At 49.8% G+C, this 18126-nt stretch overlaps 2 protein-coding genes across 3 annotated transcripts in view; both read right to left on the bottom strand.

The window, feature by feature from the left end:
• Positions 1–473: 473 nt before the first annotated feature.
• Positions 474–9432, bottom strand: Ankrd2 (ankyrin repeat domain 2 (stretch responsive muscle)). 2 transcript variants are annotated; one of them, XM_005407614.2, is made up of 9 exons: positions 9207–9406; positions 5715–5816; positions 5261–5419; positions 5061–5168; positions 3397–3495; positions 2948–3046; positions 1721–1819; positions 1426–1524; positions 474–769 (listed from the first exon to the last, which is right to left on the bottom strand). In XM_005407614.2, exons 1-9 carry the CDS (start codon positions 9315–9317, stop codon positions 623–625), a joined length of 1023 nt encoding a protein of 340 aa, XP_005407671.1. In that variant the 5' UTR covers positions 9318–9406; the 3' UTR covers positions 474–622. The 2 variants fall into 2 exon arrangements, 1 of the variants encoding a protein (XP_005407671.1); XR_264378.2 differs by having other exon boundaries at positions 681–769; positions 1426–1553; positions 9207–9432.
• A 1320-nt stretch (positions 9433–10752) lies between these two features.
• Positions 10753–18126, bottom strand: part of Ubtd1 (ubiquitin domain containing 1) — a 52451-nt gene continuing 45077 nt past the window's right edge. The window contains exons 2-3 of the mRNA XM_005407610.2: positions 13105–13332; positions 10753–11817 (exon numbers count right to left, since the gene is read on the bottom strand). Coding sequence (XP_005407667.1) covers positions 11432–11817; positions 13105–13332 — 614 coding nt within the window. The 3' untranslated portion in view covers positions 10753–11431. The remainder of the gene's footprint in view (positions 11818–13104; positions 13333–18126) is intronic.

Below are 18126 nucleotides of genomic sequence, written 5' to 3'. Positions count from 1 at the left end.
GCAAAGCCTGGGGCCCTATCAGTTTCTAGGCTGGCTGGAGGCTGGCAGAGCTGATTGGCTGAGCTGGCCTGGCCCTGTTCTGCCGGAAGGAGGTGTTGCATGGGGAGGGGAGGGACAGAAGCTGCTCGTGACAGTGGCTGCCTCACATCCTTGCCAGGCTCCTCCTGCCAAAGCGGCCAAGTGTAAGGCTTGTGCTGGCCATACAGAGTTCCACAGAACAGCAGTCCTGGGATGGTGGTGGGGTGAGAATATCGCCAGGCTGACATGTGCAGCGACCGTACCTGGGACCCAGGATTTGGGAAGTTGCAGAAAAATGGGGTGGCAGAGAAGAAACAAGGCCACAGTAGAGAAAACAGCAGAGCTGGCTCAGAGAGGCCAAAGGGCTCCAAGTTGCCTTTGTCCCCAAACCCACCTTTGGCCCAGTCTTCATTCCTATAAAATTTCAAACACAAAGAGAAACAAACACCCACAAATAGCAAAAACAATTTTTATTGTGCTAGTTTGTGGGTATTCCTGAATTGTACGATGGAGAGGCTGGGTCCTCAGCTCTTGGGGGGTCACTCTAGGATACTCCCTGGTGCACACAGGAGAGGCTGGGTGTCTGCTGGGCTGAAGCGGGCATTTACTGGGCTGGAACTTGCTGGGGGGTCTCACGTCCACTCTCAGGCCCCTCTAGCCCATTCTGCTCTGTCCCTGGATCAGGGTTTTCCAGGGCATGCCGAGTATCAGCCTGCCACAGCTGCACCAGGTCTGTGGGGGTCTTTCCTGCCTGAAGGAACCACAGGGAGATCTGTCCACAATTCTGGAGCCTACTGGATGTCAGTGGCTCTCAACTGGGGGCAACTGGCCATGGGTGAAGACATTTTGTGGTCACAACTGGGATGTGGGTGCTACTGGTATCTAGTGGGCAGAAGCTTAAACATTCTAACAAGGCCCAGGACAGTGCCCCTACCACAAGAATTCTCCCCCTCTAAATGTCAACAGTGCTGAGGTTGAGAAACATCCCCTCCATAGCTTTCTGCTTTTCCCACTATTCCCTCAGCCCTTCTTGAGTCAGGGTGGGAGGCTTCCCACACCCCTTTCTTTTGTGCTTGCTCTGAGCCCCACAGAAGAACTTGAACTAGGGGATGTCAATCCTCAGAAAACCTGAGGACTGCTGGGAACAGGAATAGTCATGCAAACCAAGTGCTTAGCTGCCTCCCAGTTCTGTCCCTCCATTATCTCCGCCACACTTTGGCCTGTATGTTAGGATGCCTGGCCTATTTTGGTGCCTTGGAAAGGAACTGCACTTCTTACTGTTTCTCTGGGCTTGTACTCTGGATACACACACACACACTGGGGAAGTGGGTGGTAGGAATGGTATTAGTGGAAGAGGACAACTTGTGTATTATGCTGATGGGCAGAGACAATGATATGTGTACTTACCAGGTTCTTGGCCATCATGTCAGCCCCGTGAAGGAGCAGCAGTTTGATGATTTTGTAGCGGTTGAGCCTCACGGCGTCGTGCAAGGCACTGTCTCCTTCCTAGAGCCAGGGTAGCACTCAACACAGCCCTTGGGGGCAGTAGGCAGGGAGCAGGGTGACAGAAGGTGGGCTAGAGACCCTGCTCAGGAGCCATTGTCCCAAGGGTCCCAGAAGAAAGGACCACTTGCTTGTGGGAGCTGACAATCTGCCCACACAATCAAGGTGTGGCTGGCCAGGGAGCAGGGGAAGCACTCACTCTGTCTCTGGCATTGATATCCAAGCCCATGGATAGAAAGTGTTCCACAATCTCCACACGCCCCGTGCGGACTGCCACATGCAGAGGGGTACTCAGCAGCTGTGGGCATAGACAGGAATAGCTGGCTGAGGGCCCCAGACCATGGTGCCTCTGGGATGGGGGACTGTTCTAACTCTACCTTTTTTTTTTTTTTTTTTTTTTTTGAGACAACGTCTCACTGTGTATTCCAGGCTGGCCTCAAACTCACAGAAATCCTCTTGCCTCAGTCTCCCAAGTGCTGGGATTACAGGTGTGCACCACCACTCCTGGCCTGTTCTAACGCCATATTAATCTTTCCCCTAAACCCTTTTGCCAAGATGTGAGCCCTGAAGGGGTTGGGCCTGGTACAACTTTCCGCCATCCTACCTAATGGTCTAACTCTAAAGCTTTAAATGCTACCACCTCTGGCAGCCTTCTCATTCTCCTCTCACACTGCTGTAAGCAACCGTTCACTCTTCATTTATTTATTATTATTTTGTGGTGCTGGAGATTGAGCCCAGGGCCTGGCACATGCTAGGGTAGTGCTCCGCCACCAAATCCAATTCTAGCCCACTCTTCTTTGAATCATTGTGGTAGATGCTACTTATTACAAGATGACATGCGATGACATGCCAAAACATACAAGTATTAGCTTTATGTTGAGTACATGCATTGCCCCATATAATCTAGCCAAGAACCCTGCAAAACACTTACAGAGGAAGAACAGAGACTCGGGGGCTAAACTACTTCATCAGGATTATGGGCTGGGGATATAGCTCAGTGGCACAAGTGCCTGCTTGGCAAGTACAAGGTCCTGAGTTTGGTTCCCTGTAATCCCCTGCCACCAAAAAGAAAAAAATCTCTTATCGGGATTATATATGAAGGAACAGAAGGGTGGTGGATTAATAAATGAGCAGATGGATAATGATTGAGACACGCATAGATCACTGGACGGATGGCTGGTGGATGGGTCAATAGATGATGGCTTGCATGGATGAACAAACCCACAGTAGAAGTGGACCCCAAGCCCCCAAAACAGTGGGTCTTTTGTCCTCCTCTCTCCTCTGCTCTTTCTCTTCCACTACCAGATGGTGGTGCCTTCCAGGCTTAAGGCTGTCACTCTCTTCTACCACTTGGGCCCACTGCCCTTTGTCCCCTGTCCACCTCCCTGCAGTGACCCCAATATCTACTGCATCTGAGCACCGTTACCTTGTCTCTCACACTGGTATCTGCGCCATGGCTTTGTAGGAGTTTTACCACCTCTAGGTGGCCTCCACGACAGGCCCAATGCATGGCTGTGCAGTCCAGCTGGAAGGGAAACAAAAGGCTTAACTTAGAGTTGTAAGGAAGCAAGTGCCCTGGAGAAAAGGACTCCAGCCAAGAGGACAGAGAGACACACAGGGGAAAGGTACTGGGAATGGGCAGAGACACTCCTGGATCTGGGCAGTAGACAGAGCATGCAGGGACTCGCTAGTGGTCCATGCCAGAGTGACAGGAGGCTCAGGAAGGAGATGGAGCTTGCCTTGTGTCACACAACCCACTAGAAGTGGGACCTGGCCCTGAGTAGTCTATTGAGTCCCAGATTGGCTGAGGGAGGGAGTCTAATGGCACTGGGCCCACCTCATACCTCCCCATTCAATACGGGCCCTCTTGCTCACCCGATCCTGGAAGTCCACGGTAGCCCCACTCCCAAGAAGCTTCTCCAGAATCTCCACGTGGCCCTCCAAGGAAGCTCGGTGCAGAGCTGTCCGATGAAACTGTCCCCAGAGAGGCCATCAGGACCTGGCCTCTGGCCTCTGGCCCTAGGCCTGCGCCCATCTCCCCCGACCCAAGTTGAAGCCCAAGCTTTGCCACAACTTGATTCTGCCCCCTGTGCTAGGTCTCCATGTCTTCCACAGTCTGCTCACTCCTTTATGTTCTCAGATCAGACCATCCTTCGACCCTCTGCCCCGGGGACTCTGACCTCACTGCCCACCAGCACGTCGGCCTGGCCGCACAGGCTGGCCTCTCTGCTGGGCACGTCTGTTTTGCCTTTGGTTCTGTGAGCGCTGGATTAATATCTGCTACTCCTTTAAGATGCAACTATGTGCCATTGTTTCCTTGAAACCTCTAGGCCAGAGTTGGTCTGGGGACCCAGGTGACCCAGGGCAAGACTTCTTGGACACTATTTCCCCTGAGTGCTGAGCACTAAGCCAGGATGAAGAAGTCACACTGATTACTGATTCAAGGAAGGAATGAACCTCTTCCCTTTTCAGTGTAGCACTTTCTGCTTTGAACTCTTGAAACGGAAACCCTTGGTCAGAGCTGTAGGCTGTATCTTTCTACTTGTTAATGATCTGGTTGCGGCTAAGCTCCCCTAACTCTCAACCTTTTTCTTTTTCTAACTCCCAACCTTTTTCTTTTTCTAACTCCCAGTACTAAATAAGAGAAGGTGATTGGACGGACAAAAAAGACTAAGACCCTGGAGGCTAAAGAACAGAAAGGACAGGGTCAAAGTCTACAGTAATGCAGGCTGAGGTCGAATGATCATTACTGTGTTTAGTTCTAGGGTAAGAGAGCAAGGGAGCAAAGGGAAAACAACAAGTATGATGGGTGATGGAAATATTTTAAAAATAGATGGTTAAAAAAAAGAGGTGGTGATGATGGTTGCACATGGTAAAGGTAATTACAGCCACTGAATTACATGCTTACAGTGGCTTAAAATGGCATATTTCATGGCATATTTTACCACAACAGGATAAAAAAATGAGTTAGGGGTATAGCTCAGTGGTTGAGTTGTTGCCTAATAAGCCTGAGGCCTTGGGTTCAATCTCCAGTACAAACACAAAAAGGATTTAAAGGCAGCATAAGATTATATCATGAGAAACAAAAATATATCCTAACATTTGCTTTATAGGTTTTGCATTCATTCAATAAATATTTATTGAGATGTTAATATTCCATTAATTGTAACATTATGAGAAATGTGGGTTCTGTAACAGTGGAGAAAACTCAATGACCTGGCCACAGACCCCACATTTAGAGTGGTGGACATGGAGTTCGAGTCCAAATAGGCTGGTTCTGAGATCTTTTTTATTCATTCCTTCATCTTCCCTAAACAAATGTATGCTCTTCCTTGCCCTGGAGGCAATCTGAGCTAGGGAAAGGCCTAAGGATTTAGGTAAATTCCTGCCTGAGGAAGGAAGTATCCCATTTTGAGGCACCCCTCAGACCCCAAGAAACACCCATAGCTGTCCTCAGGCCCACAAATAGGCTAAAGCAGGATGGGGGTGGCAGCTCTGAGAGGGAGCGAGGTGCAGGGCTGGGTGGGAGAGAACATCACCTCATCACAGGTGTCAGCTGAGCCCCCATCTGCCAGGAACTTCTCAATGACCTTCATTTTCCCCTCCACTGCCGCTTTCAGGAACACCTCCTTATCCACAGGGCCACTCTGCAGGGTGTGAGTCCAGTCGAGTCCATATATCCAGGGTGTACCCTCGCACCTTCCCCTGCCCACACAGGACTCCCTCCCCAGTCCCTTACGATATCCTCAGGCTCTGGAGGTGGTTCCTGGGCAGCGGCCAGGGCTTCCCGCTTCTTCTGCTTGCGTTTTTTCCGCAGCTCGATGAGGTTCTGGATCCCGCCCACATCGATGATCTCCCGCCTCAGATCCAGGGATGTCTTGCGCACACGCTCTTGGCCCTGTGTGGGAGCAGGTCATAAACACCTACATGGAGTGTGGCATTTGTGGGGCTTGAAGGACCCTTCAACTAAGCTGGAGACTTGGTGCAGTAAGGAGATCTTCTCAAGAGAGGAAGAACCAAGGTCTAAGTCTCTTCTAGGACAGGATGGAGCAAATGGAGAGGATGAATTCTGACACAGTAGTTGGTGGCTTGGATTTTGCATTGCTTACAAGGGCACAGGGCTCTGAGCTGCTGGCCCAAGGACCTCAGAAGATGAGAGGATCTGAGAATCCTCTGGGTTAGCTCGCACTTACCTTAACCTGTTGTAAAGCCTGGCTCTGGGCCCCAAGGTGCTTCTCATCCTCCAGCACCAGCATGTCCATAGGCAGCTTCCTGTGAGGGGCTCCTCGAAGTTTCTGGTGAACCAAAGAGAGTTCCCTGTGTAGGATCATGGGGACTAGTAGCCTCTCCCCAACTATCCCAAGGATACCCCGATGAGAATTCCTCCTGGAAGGTCAGAGCCTAGGCAACAGCAGGGCTCCTAAGAGGCGCCCCAAAAGGGGTAAATTCCAAGTTCCCCACCTCAGCCTCAGTCCTAACCCCAGCTCAATTTCATGCTGAATGCCTGGATTCCTAAACAAGACTGGAGTAAATTTTTTATAAAATGAGGAATACAGTGGACACTAAGATCCTTGCATACAATGGTATTTGCATGTAACCTATATACATCTTGTCATGTAGTTTAAATCATCTGCATATTACTTACAGCACCTAATACAATGCAAATACTATGTTAATCCTTGTTAGACTTTATTGTTTAGGAATGGCAAGAAAAAAATTGGTACATGTTTAAGTACAGTTGCAATTTTTTCTGAATATTTGCTATCTGTAGTTGTGGAATCCACTGAAGCAGAACCTAAGGACATAGAGTTCTAACTACATTAACTTTTTAAAACACTAAGATGATTTTTTTTTTTAAGTTTTAGCTTTTTATTGTTACAAATTCACTTTGGTGAAGTCATCGTGATCAGAAATGATATTTGTTTTGTTTTGTTTTTTGTTTTGTTTCCAGTGCTGGGAATTGAACCCAGGGCCTCAAATATGCTAGGCAAATTATCACTGAGCCACCTCACCCCACTGCCAGCAGGGGTAAAAAAAGACACTTTTTTCTTTTACTTAGAGTTTGGAAACTGTTATCCATGGGGAAATTAAAGGGTGGGAGCAGCAGCGCCTCAGCTTTCAGGCTGATCCTAAAAGGATCGTAAGTATCCACCTTCTTTCCTTGTAATAATACGGTGAAACTCCCTTCCAAGACCCCTCGCCATCTGTAGCTCTGGTCCCCAGAATGCTTCACTTTGTGTGAAGTGCTGATACCCCATCCCTGGAGCTCTCCCTCCATCTTGTAAACAAATAAATGTAAACAAAGAAACATCTGGCCAGATGAGGGGGCTGAGTCAGAGAGGACTTAGCTGCTCCTCTCATTTCTCAGGGAGCCCTGGCCTAAGCTTCTTCCAGGGTGGGTTGGAGGGCTGGTCTCCCAGGTTTCTGATTTGAAGGTCCTGTTGACCACTGCCTCTCTCATTTTTGTCAGACTTACTTAGTTTGTGGTCTCCCGAGTGCAGGCCTCACCTGGAACCCTGTATCTTTCAGAGATAAGATGGCCTGGGGCTACAGCTACACCTGCATGTGGGTCTCTGGCTGGGCTCCTCCTGGAGCATCTAGAGGGCAGGCTTATGGTTTAATCATCTTGGTCTCCCTGGCACCTGTGATGGGGCGTGGGACATTGTAGGTCTTCAGTGGATATTTGGTGAATGGATAATGGCAGGTAGGTTCAGCATCTCTGCCTACCTTAGGCTCTCTGTGATGACCTGACCCAACAAACTCCCCACAACAGAGCTCTTGCCCCTGAGCTGCCCCAGCCCCTTATGCACTCCCACATGGAGGACGCTAACCGGGCTTCTGTCTGAAACCCTCTGGAAACAACTGTGAGCTCTAATGCCACCGTGCCTTGCTTAGACTTGAAAGCCCCACTTCTGATTTGTCTGTGGGCTGGCACACAATAGGTACTCAACAAATGTTTGTTGAATTGAGTATCAGCTCATTGAACAAAATTTCTCCCTGTTTACAGACTGAGAAAATTCCCGTAAAGTGCTCAGCACAGTGCCCGGCAGTAGTAAGCACCAGGTAGGGAGGTTAGCTCTGCAGGCTTGGTGTCCTGGTGCCCCTGAAGCTATATTTATTGGATGAATGAATGGAAGAAGACCGCTCTGTGTTCCCTTGCTGAAGGCTTCTGTGTCTAGTGGCAGCACTCCAGGAATGACACAGCAGCCTGCGTCCCCTGCCCGGCATCAGCTGGCCACATGCACATGGCCTTGGGGACTGAGAAGTAGGATTCCTGGAGATCCAGGGATGCCCTGGCCGGCACTCAGCAGTCTTGGTCCAAGCTCTTGCCTGACAAAGCTGAGCTTACCTCTTCTTACCTTGGAGCTCTGATCCTTCCCTCTTACTCATCCCCTCAGTGAGGTACACTTCCTTTGGTGCCTTCCTCTAAACTTATTTCCTCCTTTCCCACTGTTGTTAGCATTAGCCTTTCCCCCTCCAAAATATCCTTCTCAGGGCCATCAGAGCTGTCTTCCTAAAATAGGTTAGATGGCCCCACTCTCCCTCAAGCAACATTTGGTAGTAGCTCCCCACTGCTCACAGAATAAGCATCTTTTTGTTGTTTTTCTGTTTTTGTTTTTCGTTTTTCTTCCGGTACCAGGAATCAAACTCATGACCTTGCACTTGCCAGGCAGGTGCTTTGCCACTGAACTAAATCCCCAGAATAAGCCTCTTTTACATGGTACTTTCTGACTTGTCTTCTGCCTCTCTTTCTGGCTTTATTCCCTACTACCAGACTTCCTCATTATGGTCGTACTTTCATTCACTAAGACTTTAGCTCCTGTCATTTCCTTAGGCTGGAATACTCTTCCCCCTTCATCATCTCCACTTATCATGCCTGAAGGCCCAATTCAAATACCATCCTGTCTACTGAGGTCCTTAAAGGCCACAGGTGGGATGATTCACCTGTCCTTAGGCTCTTTCACTGCTGACTCTCATCTTTAACCATTTCTTCCTTCTGCCTTTTCAGTTGAGTATACAACCGAAAAGTGTTAGCTCAAATGAATGCTGGGCTGGTGAAAAGAAGGCAGGGTCTGAGCCTTATTGGTCTTGCCACTCCTCTCAGCACCAGGCTCTTGGCAGAGCAGACACTAGTTCAAGTGTTAGTTTAAACAAAATCAAGAGTAGGGCCAGCCAGCACTCCCACCCCATTCCCTCATCCTGGAGAAAATGCAATTGTGCTGCCAAGGCCTCCCCAGGAGCTGCTGCAGTCCTGAGGGAGACCCAGGCCTCCCTTCCCTGCTCTGTACGGTCTTTCTTTTCCTGCAGTACCTGAAGCCTAGAGTTGCTCCTGCCCACCCTCCCACCAAGAGCTGAAGGGGCGAGGGGCCTCAGGGCTGCATGTTTTGGGCATTGCGAGGCCATGGGCAGCTATCCGCCCTGCATGGCCTGACCTGGCTCCTGAAGCCCATGGCAGGGAGCAGTCTTGGGAAGATTGATTCAGCTCCCTGGTACCCCTGATTCTGCTTTGGAGGCTGAAGCCCCATTTTCTTAGCACCAGCAACCCCCTCTGCCAGGAGCACAATGGGTTGGGAATGGGCCAGGCAAGACCCTCCAGACCATAAGAGTGACAGCCAGGGTCTCCCCTCCCTCAACAGACAGGATCTCCTCAGACCCTGCTTTGGTCCCCAAACCCTTGCACCCACCTCACTCTCCTCCTCCTCTGCCAGCCGCTGCTCAATGAGTGCCGTGGCCCTCTGCACCGCCTCGGAGCCCTCCATGGTGCCCTCCATGGTGTCCTCCATGGTGCCTTCCATGGTGCCTTCCACGGTGCCGTCTGTAACTGCTTCTGAAGGCACAGGACACTGGGGGCTTTATAAGCCAGAGCACCCACACCCGCCTGCTGGGCGCCTTTACCATGAGCTCACTGGCCCAATTCTCCATCTGCCTTCCAACCTGTCACCTTCACCTCGGGCAGCCCCAGGGAGCACGGGGAGGCCAGGCGGCAGAGAAGTCACCCCTCCCCCAACTCTTGGCCTATTGTAGCCAGAGGGCACAGTGGGCAGGGCAGTGGGCAGGAGGCTCTGCAGCCTGTCCTGAGCAGTTGTGACTGCCTGGGCCTTTCCCTGGGCCGCTGGGCCATGCAAAGGATCCACCGGATGGCAGTGCCACCTGCTGGATGCCTGGAAACCTTGCCCCACTAGCGCCAACCAGGGGACCTAAAAACCAATCATGGAGGCCCAGCTAAGTCTGTGCCCCCACGCTGCCTTGTGAACAGACTCTGCTGGCTCTGTGGAGGCACAGACTGCTTTGTGCAGGACAAAGTACCAAGGCACCTGCTATGTCTGTGTGCTCCCTCTGAGCTGGTTCTTGCTGGCCTTTGTTTGGGGGGGTACAGCACCCCCTAGCGGAGCATTACTGTCCTGGGTCCTGGGTCCATTAGAAAGCCATAGTGCAATGCCAAGGCCAGCTGACAAGCTACCCAGACAGGCTATCTTCTGGGGCTGGCCATGCTGAGAAGGAAAGATACTCCCAACTGGAGGAAAAGACCTGTCCTTGCTCAAGTCCACACCTGAACTTGTGAGTTCAAGCCTTGGGTCTTCACGACCCACTTTAGCCTGCCTCATATGGTAGACATCCCAGCTCTGAGTTAGTTGTGCTCGCATGCCCTGCCCTTAGCTAAACAGCCTTACCTAAGATTCCCTCTCTGTTGATATGTTCATTTCCCCAGGAAAACACAAGGACTCTATTGTTTTTGCTCTCTGGTTCACAAATCTCTAACACATGCTCGCAATCTAAATGTGTCAGAGATTTTGCTTTGAGACTCACATGGGCACAGTGCCTCTGGGATTCCACACAGACCTCAGTTGTGAGGGCACAGCTTGTGGGCCTGGAGCTTCCAAGGCAAGAGAAGACCACGGGCGACGAATGCCACCTTCCTGAGGTGCTGCTCTGCTTCCAAGGCACTTGCACATCTATTTCCCCCTTTAACCCTCCCAGCAGCGCTGGAGAAGGCAGGGCAAGGAGCAGCACCTCCACTTTATGAAGTCCTGTGGGTTCAGGAGTTATGCAGCTTTTTCTAAGGACCTGCTCCAAGAACACGAGAGGAGTTGGAATTAGGGCCCAGAAGACAGAATCTCAGGTCAGCTTGTTTTCCTGTGCCTACAGCAGCCAGGGACACCATGCCCACCTGTCCCTGCACCAGCAGGAGCTCTGAGCTGTAGAACTCAAAGTCAAACACCAGGCAACAGAGAAGGAGCAAAAGGCTTTATTGATAAATACGCAGATATGTCTGTACACAGAGACCTGCTGTGGGACCATGACCAGGCTGCAGACCCCACCATTTGGGTTACAGCCAGAAGATGGCCCTGTGCAGACCCCTGACACAAAGCCCAGCTGTCTGTCCACCCACCTCTTCTCTGCCAATTGTGCAAGAGGCAGGGAGAGGCAGAGGCCCACCTCAGGCTCCCCGAGCCCTGGGGCTCACTGGTTGTTCCCTCCTCTCCAGGGGACTGGCACTGTGCCCAGGGCAGAGTCAGGGTGGGGGCAAAGGAGGGAGACAGCAGCTGCTTCCAACCCTGAGCAGAAAACTGGAGTGAGCGCAGTGGCAGCACCAGATGGCAGATCTGGGCTCCAGGGCCTCCAGGCCGGCCCGTGGCTCAAACCTGCTTCAGGAGAGAGGCAGGGTGGAGGGCCCCGGGGCGCCTGTCCTCTGACAAGGTTGGCAAGGCCTGTGTGTGGCAGCATTGCTGCTTGGTGTTGGGCACTCCCTGGGAGGCAAGGTCCCTTCACGGCTCACCAGAGCCACACAGCGGGGCAATGCGCCTGACGGAAACAACAGCACTTGAAGGCAACAGCAGGGTGGGGACAGTGTTCCAGCCCACGGAGGCCTCCATGACCTCTCCTCACTGGAGTCTGCCGGCCTGGCCTGTCAGTCCTGGGGTGGTGGGGGCTGGTTGATGATGACCTGAATGACGAAATCTTTCTGGATCTTGGTTTCCTGGAGCCGTGTGCGGTCTGTGAGCAGTTTCCCGGAGAAGAACCATCGTTGCCAGGACGGCTCTATGCCCTCCTGAGCGTGCAGCTGCCTCTTGAGCTGGCCCACCGTGTCGGGCAAGCTGGCACTGAGCCGCACGTCCTTGCCTGTGGAAAGGCGCACCTTCAGTGGGAACTCACGGCGCACACTGGGGGTGGGCTCGGCAGGCTCCAGGCTCTCCTCCTCAGTGTGCTCCAGCAGCAGGTTCACAGGCGGCGACAGGCAGTAGATGGGCAGCTGGTAGCGATTACCCAGTTCATCATAGCATTCACAGAGCGTGCCTGTGGAAAGGCAGGGCAGGGCAGGGCAGTCAGTGTGTTGGCTGTCATCATCCCTGAGAAGTCCTCTGTTGAAACCCTCACCCCTAATGGGACCATATGTGGAGGTAGGACCTATGTGCAAGTATTAAGGTTAAGTGGGGTTGTAAGAGTCAGGCCCTAATCTGACTATCCTTCTAAGAAGAGACGCCAGAGAGCTCTCTTTCCTCCTTCTCTCTCCCGCTATGTGAGCACACAGGAAGAAGGTGCATCTGCAAGGCATGAAGTCCACCCTCACAAGAAATTAAATCAGATGCTACCTGGTCTCGGATTTCCCAGGTTCGAGCAACTGTGAGAAACACGTTTCTATCGTTTAAGGAACCTACTCAGTAATACTTTGTTATGGCAGTCTAAGCTGATTAGTGTATCTGCCATGGCCACCCCATAGCCCCCAGGCTCACCCCACAGTCAAGTCTCCCTAGGACAGCCTCACAACAGGAGCACAGGGCTGCAGTTGAGGAAACCTGGTGTCCTGGTTCCACTGGGTGCTGCCTCAATCGGCGCTGACGCATAACTTCTCATTTGTTCACTAACCAACTCACTGAGGATATGTGTTGGGTGCTTGGGTCAGGCCTTGGTTTCCTCACCAGTGCCGTGTAACATACACAGAAATGTCACTGCACCTTGAGCACCTCCTAAGTGCTGGGACTAGACTAGGGGATGTTACATGTGTCTTGCTATACCCTAACAATCAACCCCCTTTCTGGTTGCAAAGTGCTCAGGCGCTAATGTCAGAAGCCCCTTGCTCAATGTCACACAGCTGGGAAAAGCCACAAGGTTGAAAATAGAAACAGCTGCGTTAAGAAACAGGCCCATGGCTCTGGAATTCCACGCTTATCTCAGTTTTCCACAGCCTGTCAGGGTTCTGTAAACTTCAATGAGAGAATGAAGAAGTTCTAAGTTCAGTGCTTCGCATGCACAACCCCACAGAAGATGGGTATCTCAGAGGTTCTGGGAGCCCAGAGTGCCACAAGCAAGCCTTTAGCTTGCAGGTTTGCCCCTGTCTTGTTATTCCTTCCTTAGGCAAGCAGGGACTGCCTCTCATGTTTCTTTATATCTCCCCTCTTGGTCCATGCTTACCCTGAGTTGTCTGAATGAGCAAGTGAAGAGCCACACGTACCTACACCTTTACCTCTACCAACTTGGGCAGAAGCTCCTGGCATATGGCTGGCTGCCAGCTCTCTTCCATTTCTAAACTGTACTGATGACTCCCATCTCTAGCAGGGATAAAGCCTTGGTCCGCCTGCTTACCATGAGGCAGGGTAATGCTAGCTCCATCCAGGATGGCCTGAGCCAGCTCGTGGTCATTGGCCTCGGCTGCGTAGGCAGCTGCCTTGAGTGCATCCCAGATCTCCTTGCGGCCCTCAAAGGCAGGCGCTGTGTCCCAGAACTCATCTCGCTTGCTCCGCAGCTGCCCGTCTGTCATGGGGTAGTCACTCTTCCACTTGAGCCGCTCCTTCTTCAGAGGCTCATTGCGTCCTGGGCAGGATAGACAGAATAAGCATCTCTAAACCCACCTGGCTGTGATCCACCCTTCCCCCAGGCCTCCCCCACAGGGCTACGGCCTGACCTGTCCAGCACCCCATTGCACTGGTTCCCAGCGCACTAAGTGCCCGACTTACAGTCTGTTCCGGGAGCGCATTCCTAAGTTGGGTTTGTCCCTAAGGCTGACAAAGTGAGTCTTGTAGAACTCTGACACAAATATACAATGTGAAGCTTTTCTTCTTGCTCCCGGACATCCTGGGCTCTGATTGGGCACTGTGCTACTGTACACTGTCCCACTGTACGGTGAGCACACAACAACACAACAGTGACAATGTCCGGCAGACACACAAGCTACTTCCACAATTTATTCATTTACGAATGTTTGTGATACACGGTCTGTCCATATCTTCTGTGCAAGTTCACAACTCAAATGTTCCTAAGTTGGAGACTTACAGTATTTAGGTCTTTGGGGCCCTCCCTCAACAGCAGGAAAGTCTAGAAACCCAACTTACGGATATAGAATAATTTTGTCAGCAAAGTATATACAGATGTTCCTGGATTTAAAATGGGGTTTGGTAACAACAAGCCAATTTTAAATCGAAAATATCCTAAATCAAAAATGCATCTAGTACACCTAACCCACTGAACATCATGATTTGGCAACAGTCCACTGCAGAGTGTCAGCTGCTTCCCCTTATGGTTGTACGGCCAACTGGGAACTGGCACTGCACAGCATCAAGAAAGAATATCAGCAGGAAGATCAAAATTCAAGGTGTGGTTTCTATTGAACATGACTGCTTTTTGGTTTGTTTTCTGTTTTGTTTTGAGACTGAGCTTCACTATGTAGTCTGTGCCAGTCTTGAACTTACAATTCTGACTCAGCCTCCCAAGTGCTGGGGTTTAGGCATGTGCCACCAATGCCTGCTGTGTATTACCTTTGCATCTTCAGAAAGATGAAAAAATCTTAAGTTGGGGACTGTCTGTACACCCTTTGTTGCTGAAGGGTTTGTCCGGTTTGGTGTTTTGAGATAGAGTCTTGTTGTGTAGTTCAGAACTCACTATGTAGTCCAGGCTGGCCTTGAACTCATCCCAAGCCTCCTGTCTCTGCCTACCAAGTGTTAGAATTACAGGCATGCACCACCACGCCAAGCTTGTTGAAGGTTTAATTTTACTCTTTTCTGTGAAGATTATAAAGTAGTACATGTACAGCATAAAAGGAAATCTGGAAAGATTGCAGATGAATAAAAATAATAACTGTCACCATCTATAGAGCCAATACGTGCCAGATGACAGGCTCGGCACTTCACACTCATTCATTCGTTTTTTCCAGTGCTGAAAATTGAATCAAGGGCCTTGCACATGCTAGGCAAGCACTCCACCACTGAACTACAGCCGAAGTCTGCACTGTTCATTTGAGCCTCAAGACAGTCCAACAGATGGTGAAACTAAATCACACAGAGTTTGTTCTTTCTTTAAGGCCACACAGGTACCAACTTAGTGCAAGTTTTCTTCTCTTCTCTCCCCCACCCCTACTCCTCCCCTTCCTTTTTTTTGGCTCAGGGGTTGCTACGTGGCCCAGGCTGTCCTCAAAACTCTTGATCTCTTGCCTCAGCCTCCCAAGTGCTGGGATTGCAGGTGTGTGCTACTATGCCTGGCTTTAAAGCAAAACTTTCTGACTACAAACCCCCACCTCTGACTGCTATCTATATCAGGGTGCTACTGGGGTAAGAATCACTCAGAATTCCGCCATTCACAAATAACAGCAGTTGACACCTAAACATATTCCCTCCACGCTTTCTTTACCCATTTTTCTCAATATAGCTTAACTCATATTATTAAATTTACTGCTTTAGGCAGCCTGGTGTGGTGGAGCACGCTTGTAATCCCAACACTCAGGAAGCTGAGGCAGGAGGATCACCACAAGTTTGAGGCCAGCCTAAGCTACATAGTGAGACTCTGTCTCAAAAACATTTACTTTTTTATGTGCATTGTTCCAGAAATGACTTAAGATATTTGCATGCCAATATTCAACTTTTTATTTCATATTTATATTACTGTCAATTTCCATATGATTAAAAATTATAAATGTTCCCAATGCTTTGTCACTAACGTGCCACCATACATAAGCAGTTACAGAGAATTTTTGTTTGGCAGTGTTGGGGATCAAACCCAGAGTCTGCATGCTAAGCATGTGCTCTATCACTAAGCTACAACCCCAGCCCAAGTTGTGTGTGTGTGTGTGTGTGTGTGTGTGTATGTGTGTGTGTGTGTTACTGGGTACTGAACACAAGGCTTTCACACTGAGCTAAATCTACAGCTCCAACCCCCCTTTTTGAGACAGGGTCTCATTAAGTTGCTAAATCAGGCTAGACTCAAATTCATAATCCTCCTGCCCCAGACTCCCAGAGTGCTGGGATTACAGGAGTGTGTTACCACACCCAACTTCCAAGACTTTTTAAACAATTTTATTTTGAGACAGGGCCTTACTAAATTGCTCAGGTTGGCCTCAAATTTGCGATCCTCCTGCCTCGGTCCTCTGTGCAACTAAAATTACAGGAGGGTGCCGCCATGCCTAGCTAAGAAATTTTGGCAGTGACAAGAGGGCAGTGACAGGTATTGAACCCAGGGCTTCTGCACTCAGGTACAACTCCAGCCCTTTTAAATTGTGACATAGGATCTCACTAAGTTGCTAAACTGTCCAAGCTAGATTCAAACTTGCCATCTTCCTGCCTCAGCTTCCTAGGGTGCTGGGATTCAGGTGTGTGCCATCATACCTGGCAAGAATTTTCTTTAAGTCATAAACCAACCAATAAAATACTCAAGCAATATCTGGAAAGTTTATAGCAAATGTTATCTTTCTTGTTACCCAGCTCCACATAAGCCCTATAACAAGTCCAGACCATGGTCAAGACAGGGCAGAAGTGTCTGTCAAAAGCATTTTAGAGGCTGTCATCTCAAAGCTGAAGCCACAGCACTCAGCTTCCATACAACGCACTAAAGCTGGGGCTGCCCCAGAGCTGCTCCCCATGGCTGGGCCAGGAGGGGGCTACTCAGCTAAGGAGAATGGCACCTAGTGACCACCAGAACATGGACACTTTATTTTTGTTTATTACCTTATCTCAACCCCACAGTAGCCTTACGTGGTAGGCAATATTACTGCTATTTCACAGTCGACAGGGTCCAGATGTACAGAGAATAAATGACTTTCCTCAGGTCATACGGAGTGAGGAGTGAAACAGGATGGTTCCAACTCAGGTCTGACTAAATCCTGTGATTTGGCCTTTTAATACACAGCTACCTGCGTGGGCAGAAAATTCTGTAGCCAAACATTCACTTTAAAGTATTTTGGGGCTGGCAGGAAGAAAACGTAAATCCTCTTTGGAGGAAAACAACTTCAAACCAGGCCTCAAAAAATTCCCCAAGTATTCAAGTGTGGTGGTGCATGCCTGTAATCCCAGTACTTAGAGGCTGAGGCAGGAAGGAGCCTGTGCTACATAGTGAATTTAAGGCCAGCCTGAATTATATAGTGAGACTTTGTCTCATAAAAAAAAAAAAAAAAGCCCAAAGTAAAGTTCCATGGAAAATAAGTAATAAGGGCATAGTTTTGGTATAAAAAATTATGCAAGGAAATGCCAGAGTCAGCTAACACAACAGCATAAGAATCAGACTTTTAAAGATTTCAGATTGAAATCAGAAAGATTACAAAATACCAAGTTTCAGAAATAAGAGAACTAGGGGTGGTGATACACACCTATACCCTCTCCTTTGATGGTTCTGGGGAGTGACTGAATTCAGAGCCTTCACACTGAGCTACATCCTGGCCCTTTTTTGTATTTTTTTATTTTGAGACAGGGTCTTGCTAAGTCACTAAGTTGTCCAGGTTGGGCTTAAACTTGTGATCCTCCTGCCTCAGCTCCTGAGTGCTGGGATTACAGGCACACGCCACCACTCCTGCTTGGCAGACATCTTTAAATGTTCACCTTTTAGTTTTGTTCCTGACAAATGAACCTGCTGGACTGTGCTGCCCAGGGACACTGAGCTGTACGTGCCTGTGTACATGTGTCTCTCCCACAAACTAAAGGGCTGGTCTTTAAAATAAACACAGAGGGGCTGGGGATTTAGCTCAGCGGCAAAAGCGCCTGCCTGGCAAGCGCAAGGTCGTGAGTTCAGTTCCCGGTACCGGAGAAAAACCAAAAAAATAAATAAATAAATAAATCTACTAAAATAAACACAGGTTGTGCTGGTCTTTTCAACAGCTGTCACGGCACAGGGCTACCCACTCAGCTGGGGGATGCTGGTGCCTTTGCTCACAAGCCCTAAACTCCCCTCTAACAGGGCAGTAGCTGGCTTTCTCGAACTGTCATTTATGCACTTCTCACCAACAGAAAAACACTACAAGTGAGCCTCTCCACAATGACCCAGGATACAAGAGTTTAAAAACTCCTCATCCTCCACATAGGGCCTTTCTGGTGGAAAAAGGACGGTGGTGGTGGGCACAGGCAAGCAGGGTTAAGAAAACAGCAGGACTGTGGCCAGTGTTATTGCACCTCTGCACCAGCAGAGGGCAGCTCTCGCACCTTTGGGCCTGCTTGGCTCTCCATCAGTGAATGAAATGCAGCACAACATACGAATAGAGTTCTCCAGGCCTAAAGGTGAGCAGGCATAGGATCCCACATGACCCAAGGTCTGAGCCCTACACACTGGTACATACAGTCTTAGACAAGACACACACAGAAGATAAGGCTTTTCATCTAAGGATATAAGCAAATCAATGGCAGTATTTTAATT

The sequence above is a fragment of the Chinchilla lanigera genome, unplaced genomic scaffold (assembly GCF_000276665.1).
Source record: "Chinchilla lanigera isolate Chin_1 unplaced genomic scaffold, ChiLan1.0 scaffold00106, whole genome shotgun sequence".
Lineage (NCBI taxonomy): Eukaryota > Metazoa > Chordata > Mammalia > Rodentia > Chinchillidae > Chinchilla > Chinchilla lanigera.
The sequence above is the reverse complement of the archived record's forward strand: the minus strand, read 5'-3'. Positions and strand labels throughout refer to the sequence as shown.

Bases quoted from the DNA above. Each gene is read 5' to 3' on its own strand.
- Ankrd2 (XM_005407614.2), bottom strand. From the start codon at position 9,317: ATGGAAGGCACCATGGAGGACACCATGGAGGGCACCATGGAGGGCTCC. The intron at 5,420-5,714 runs GTAAGTGCGAGC...GCTCCCACACAG, and splicing joins AGGCTTTACAACAGGTTAAG to GGCCAAGAGCGTGTGCGCAA. The intron at 1,525-1,720 runs GTGAGTGCTTCC...CCCTGGCTCTAG, and splicing joins ATATCAATGCCAGAGACAGA to GAAGGAGACAGTGCCTTGCA.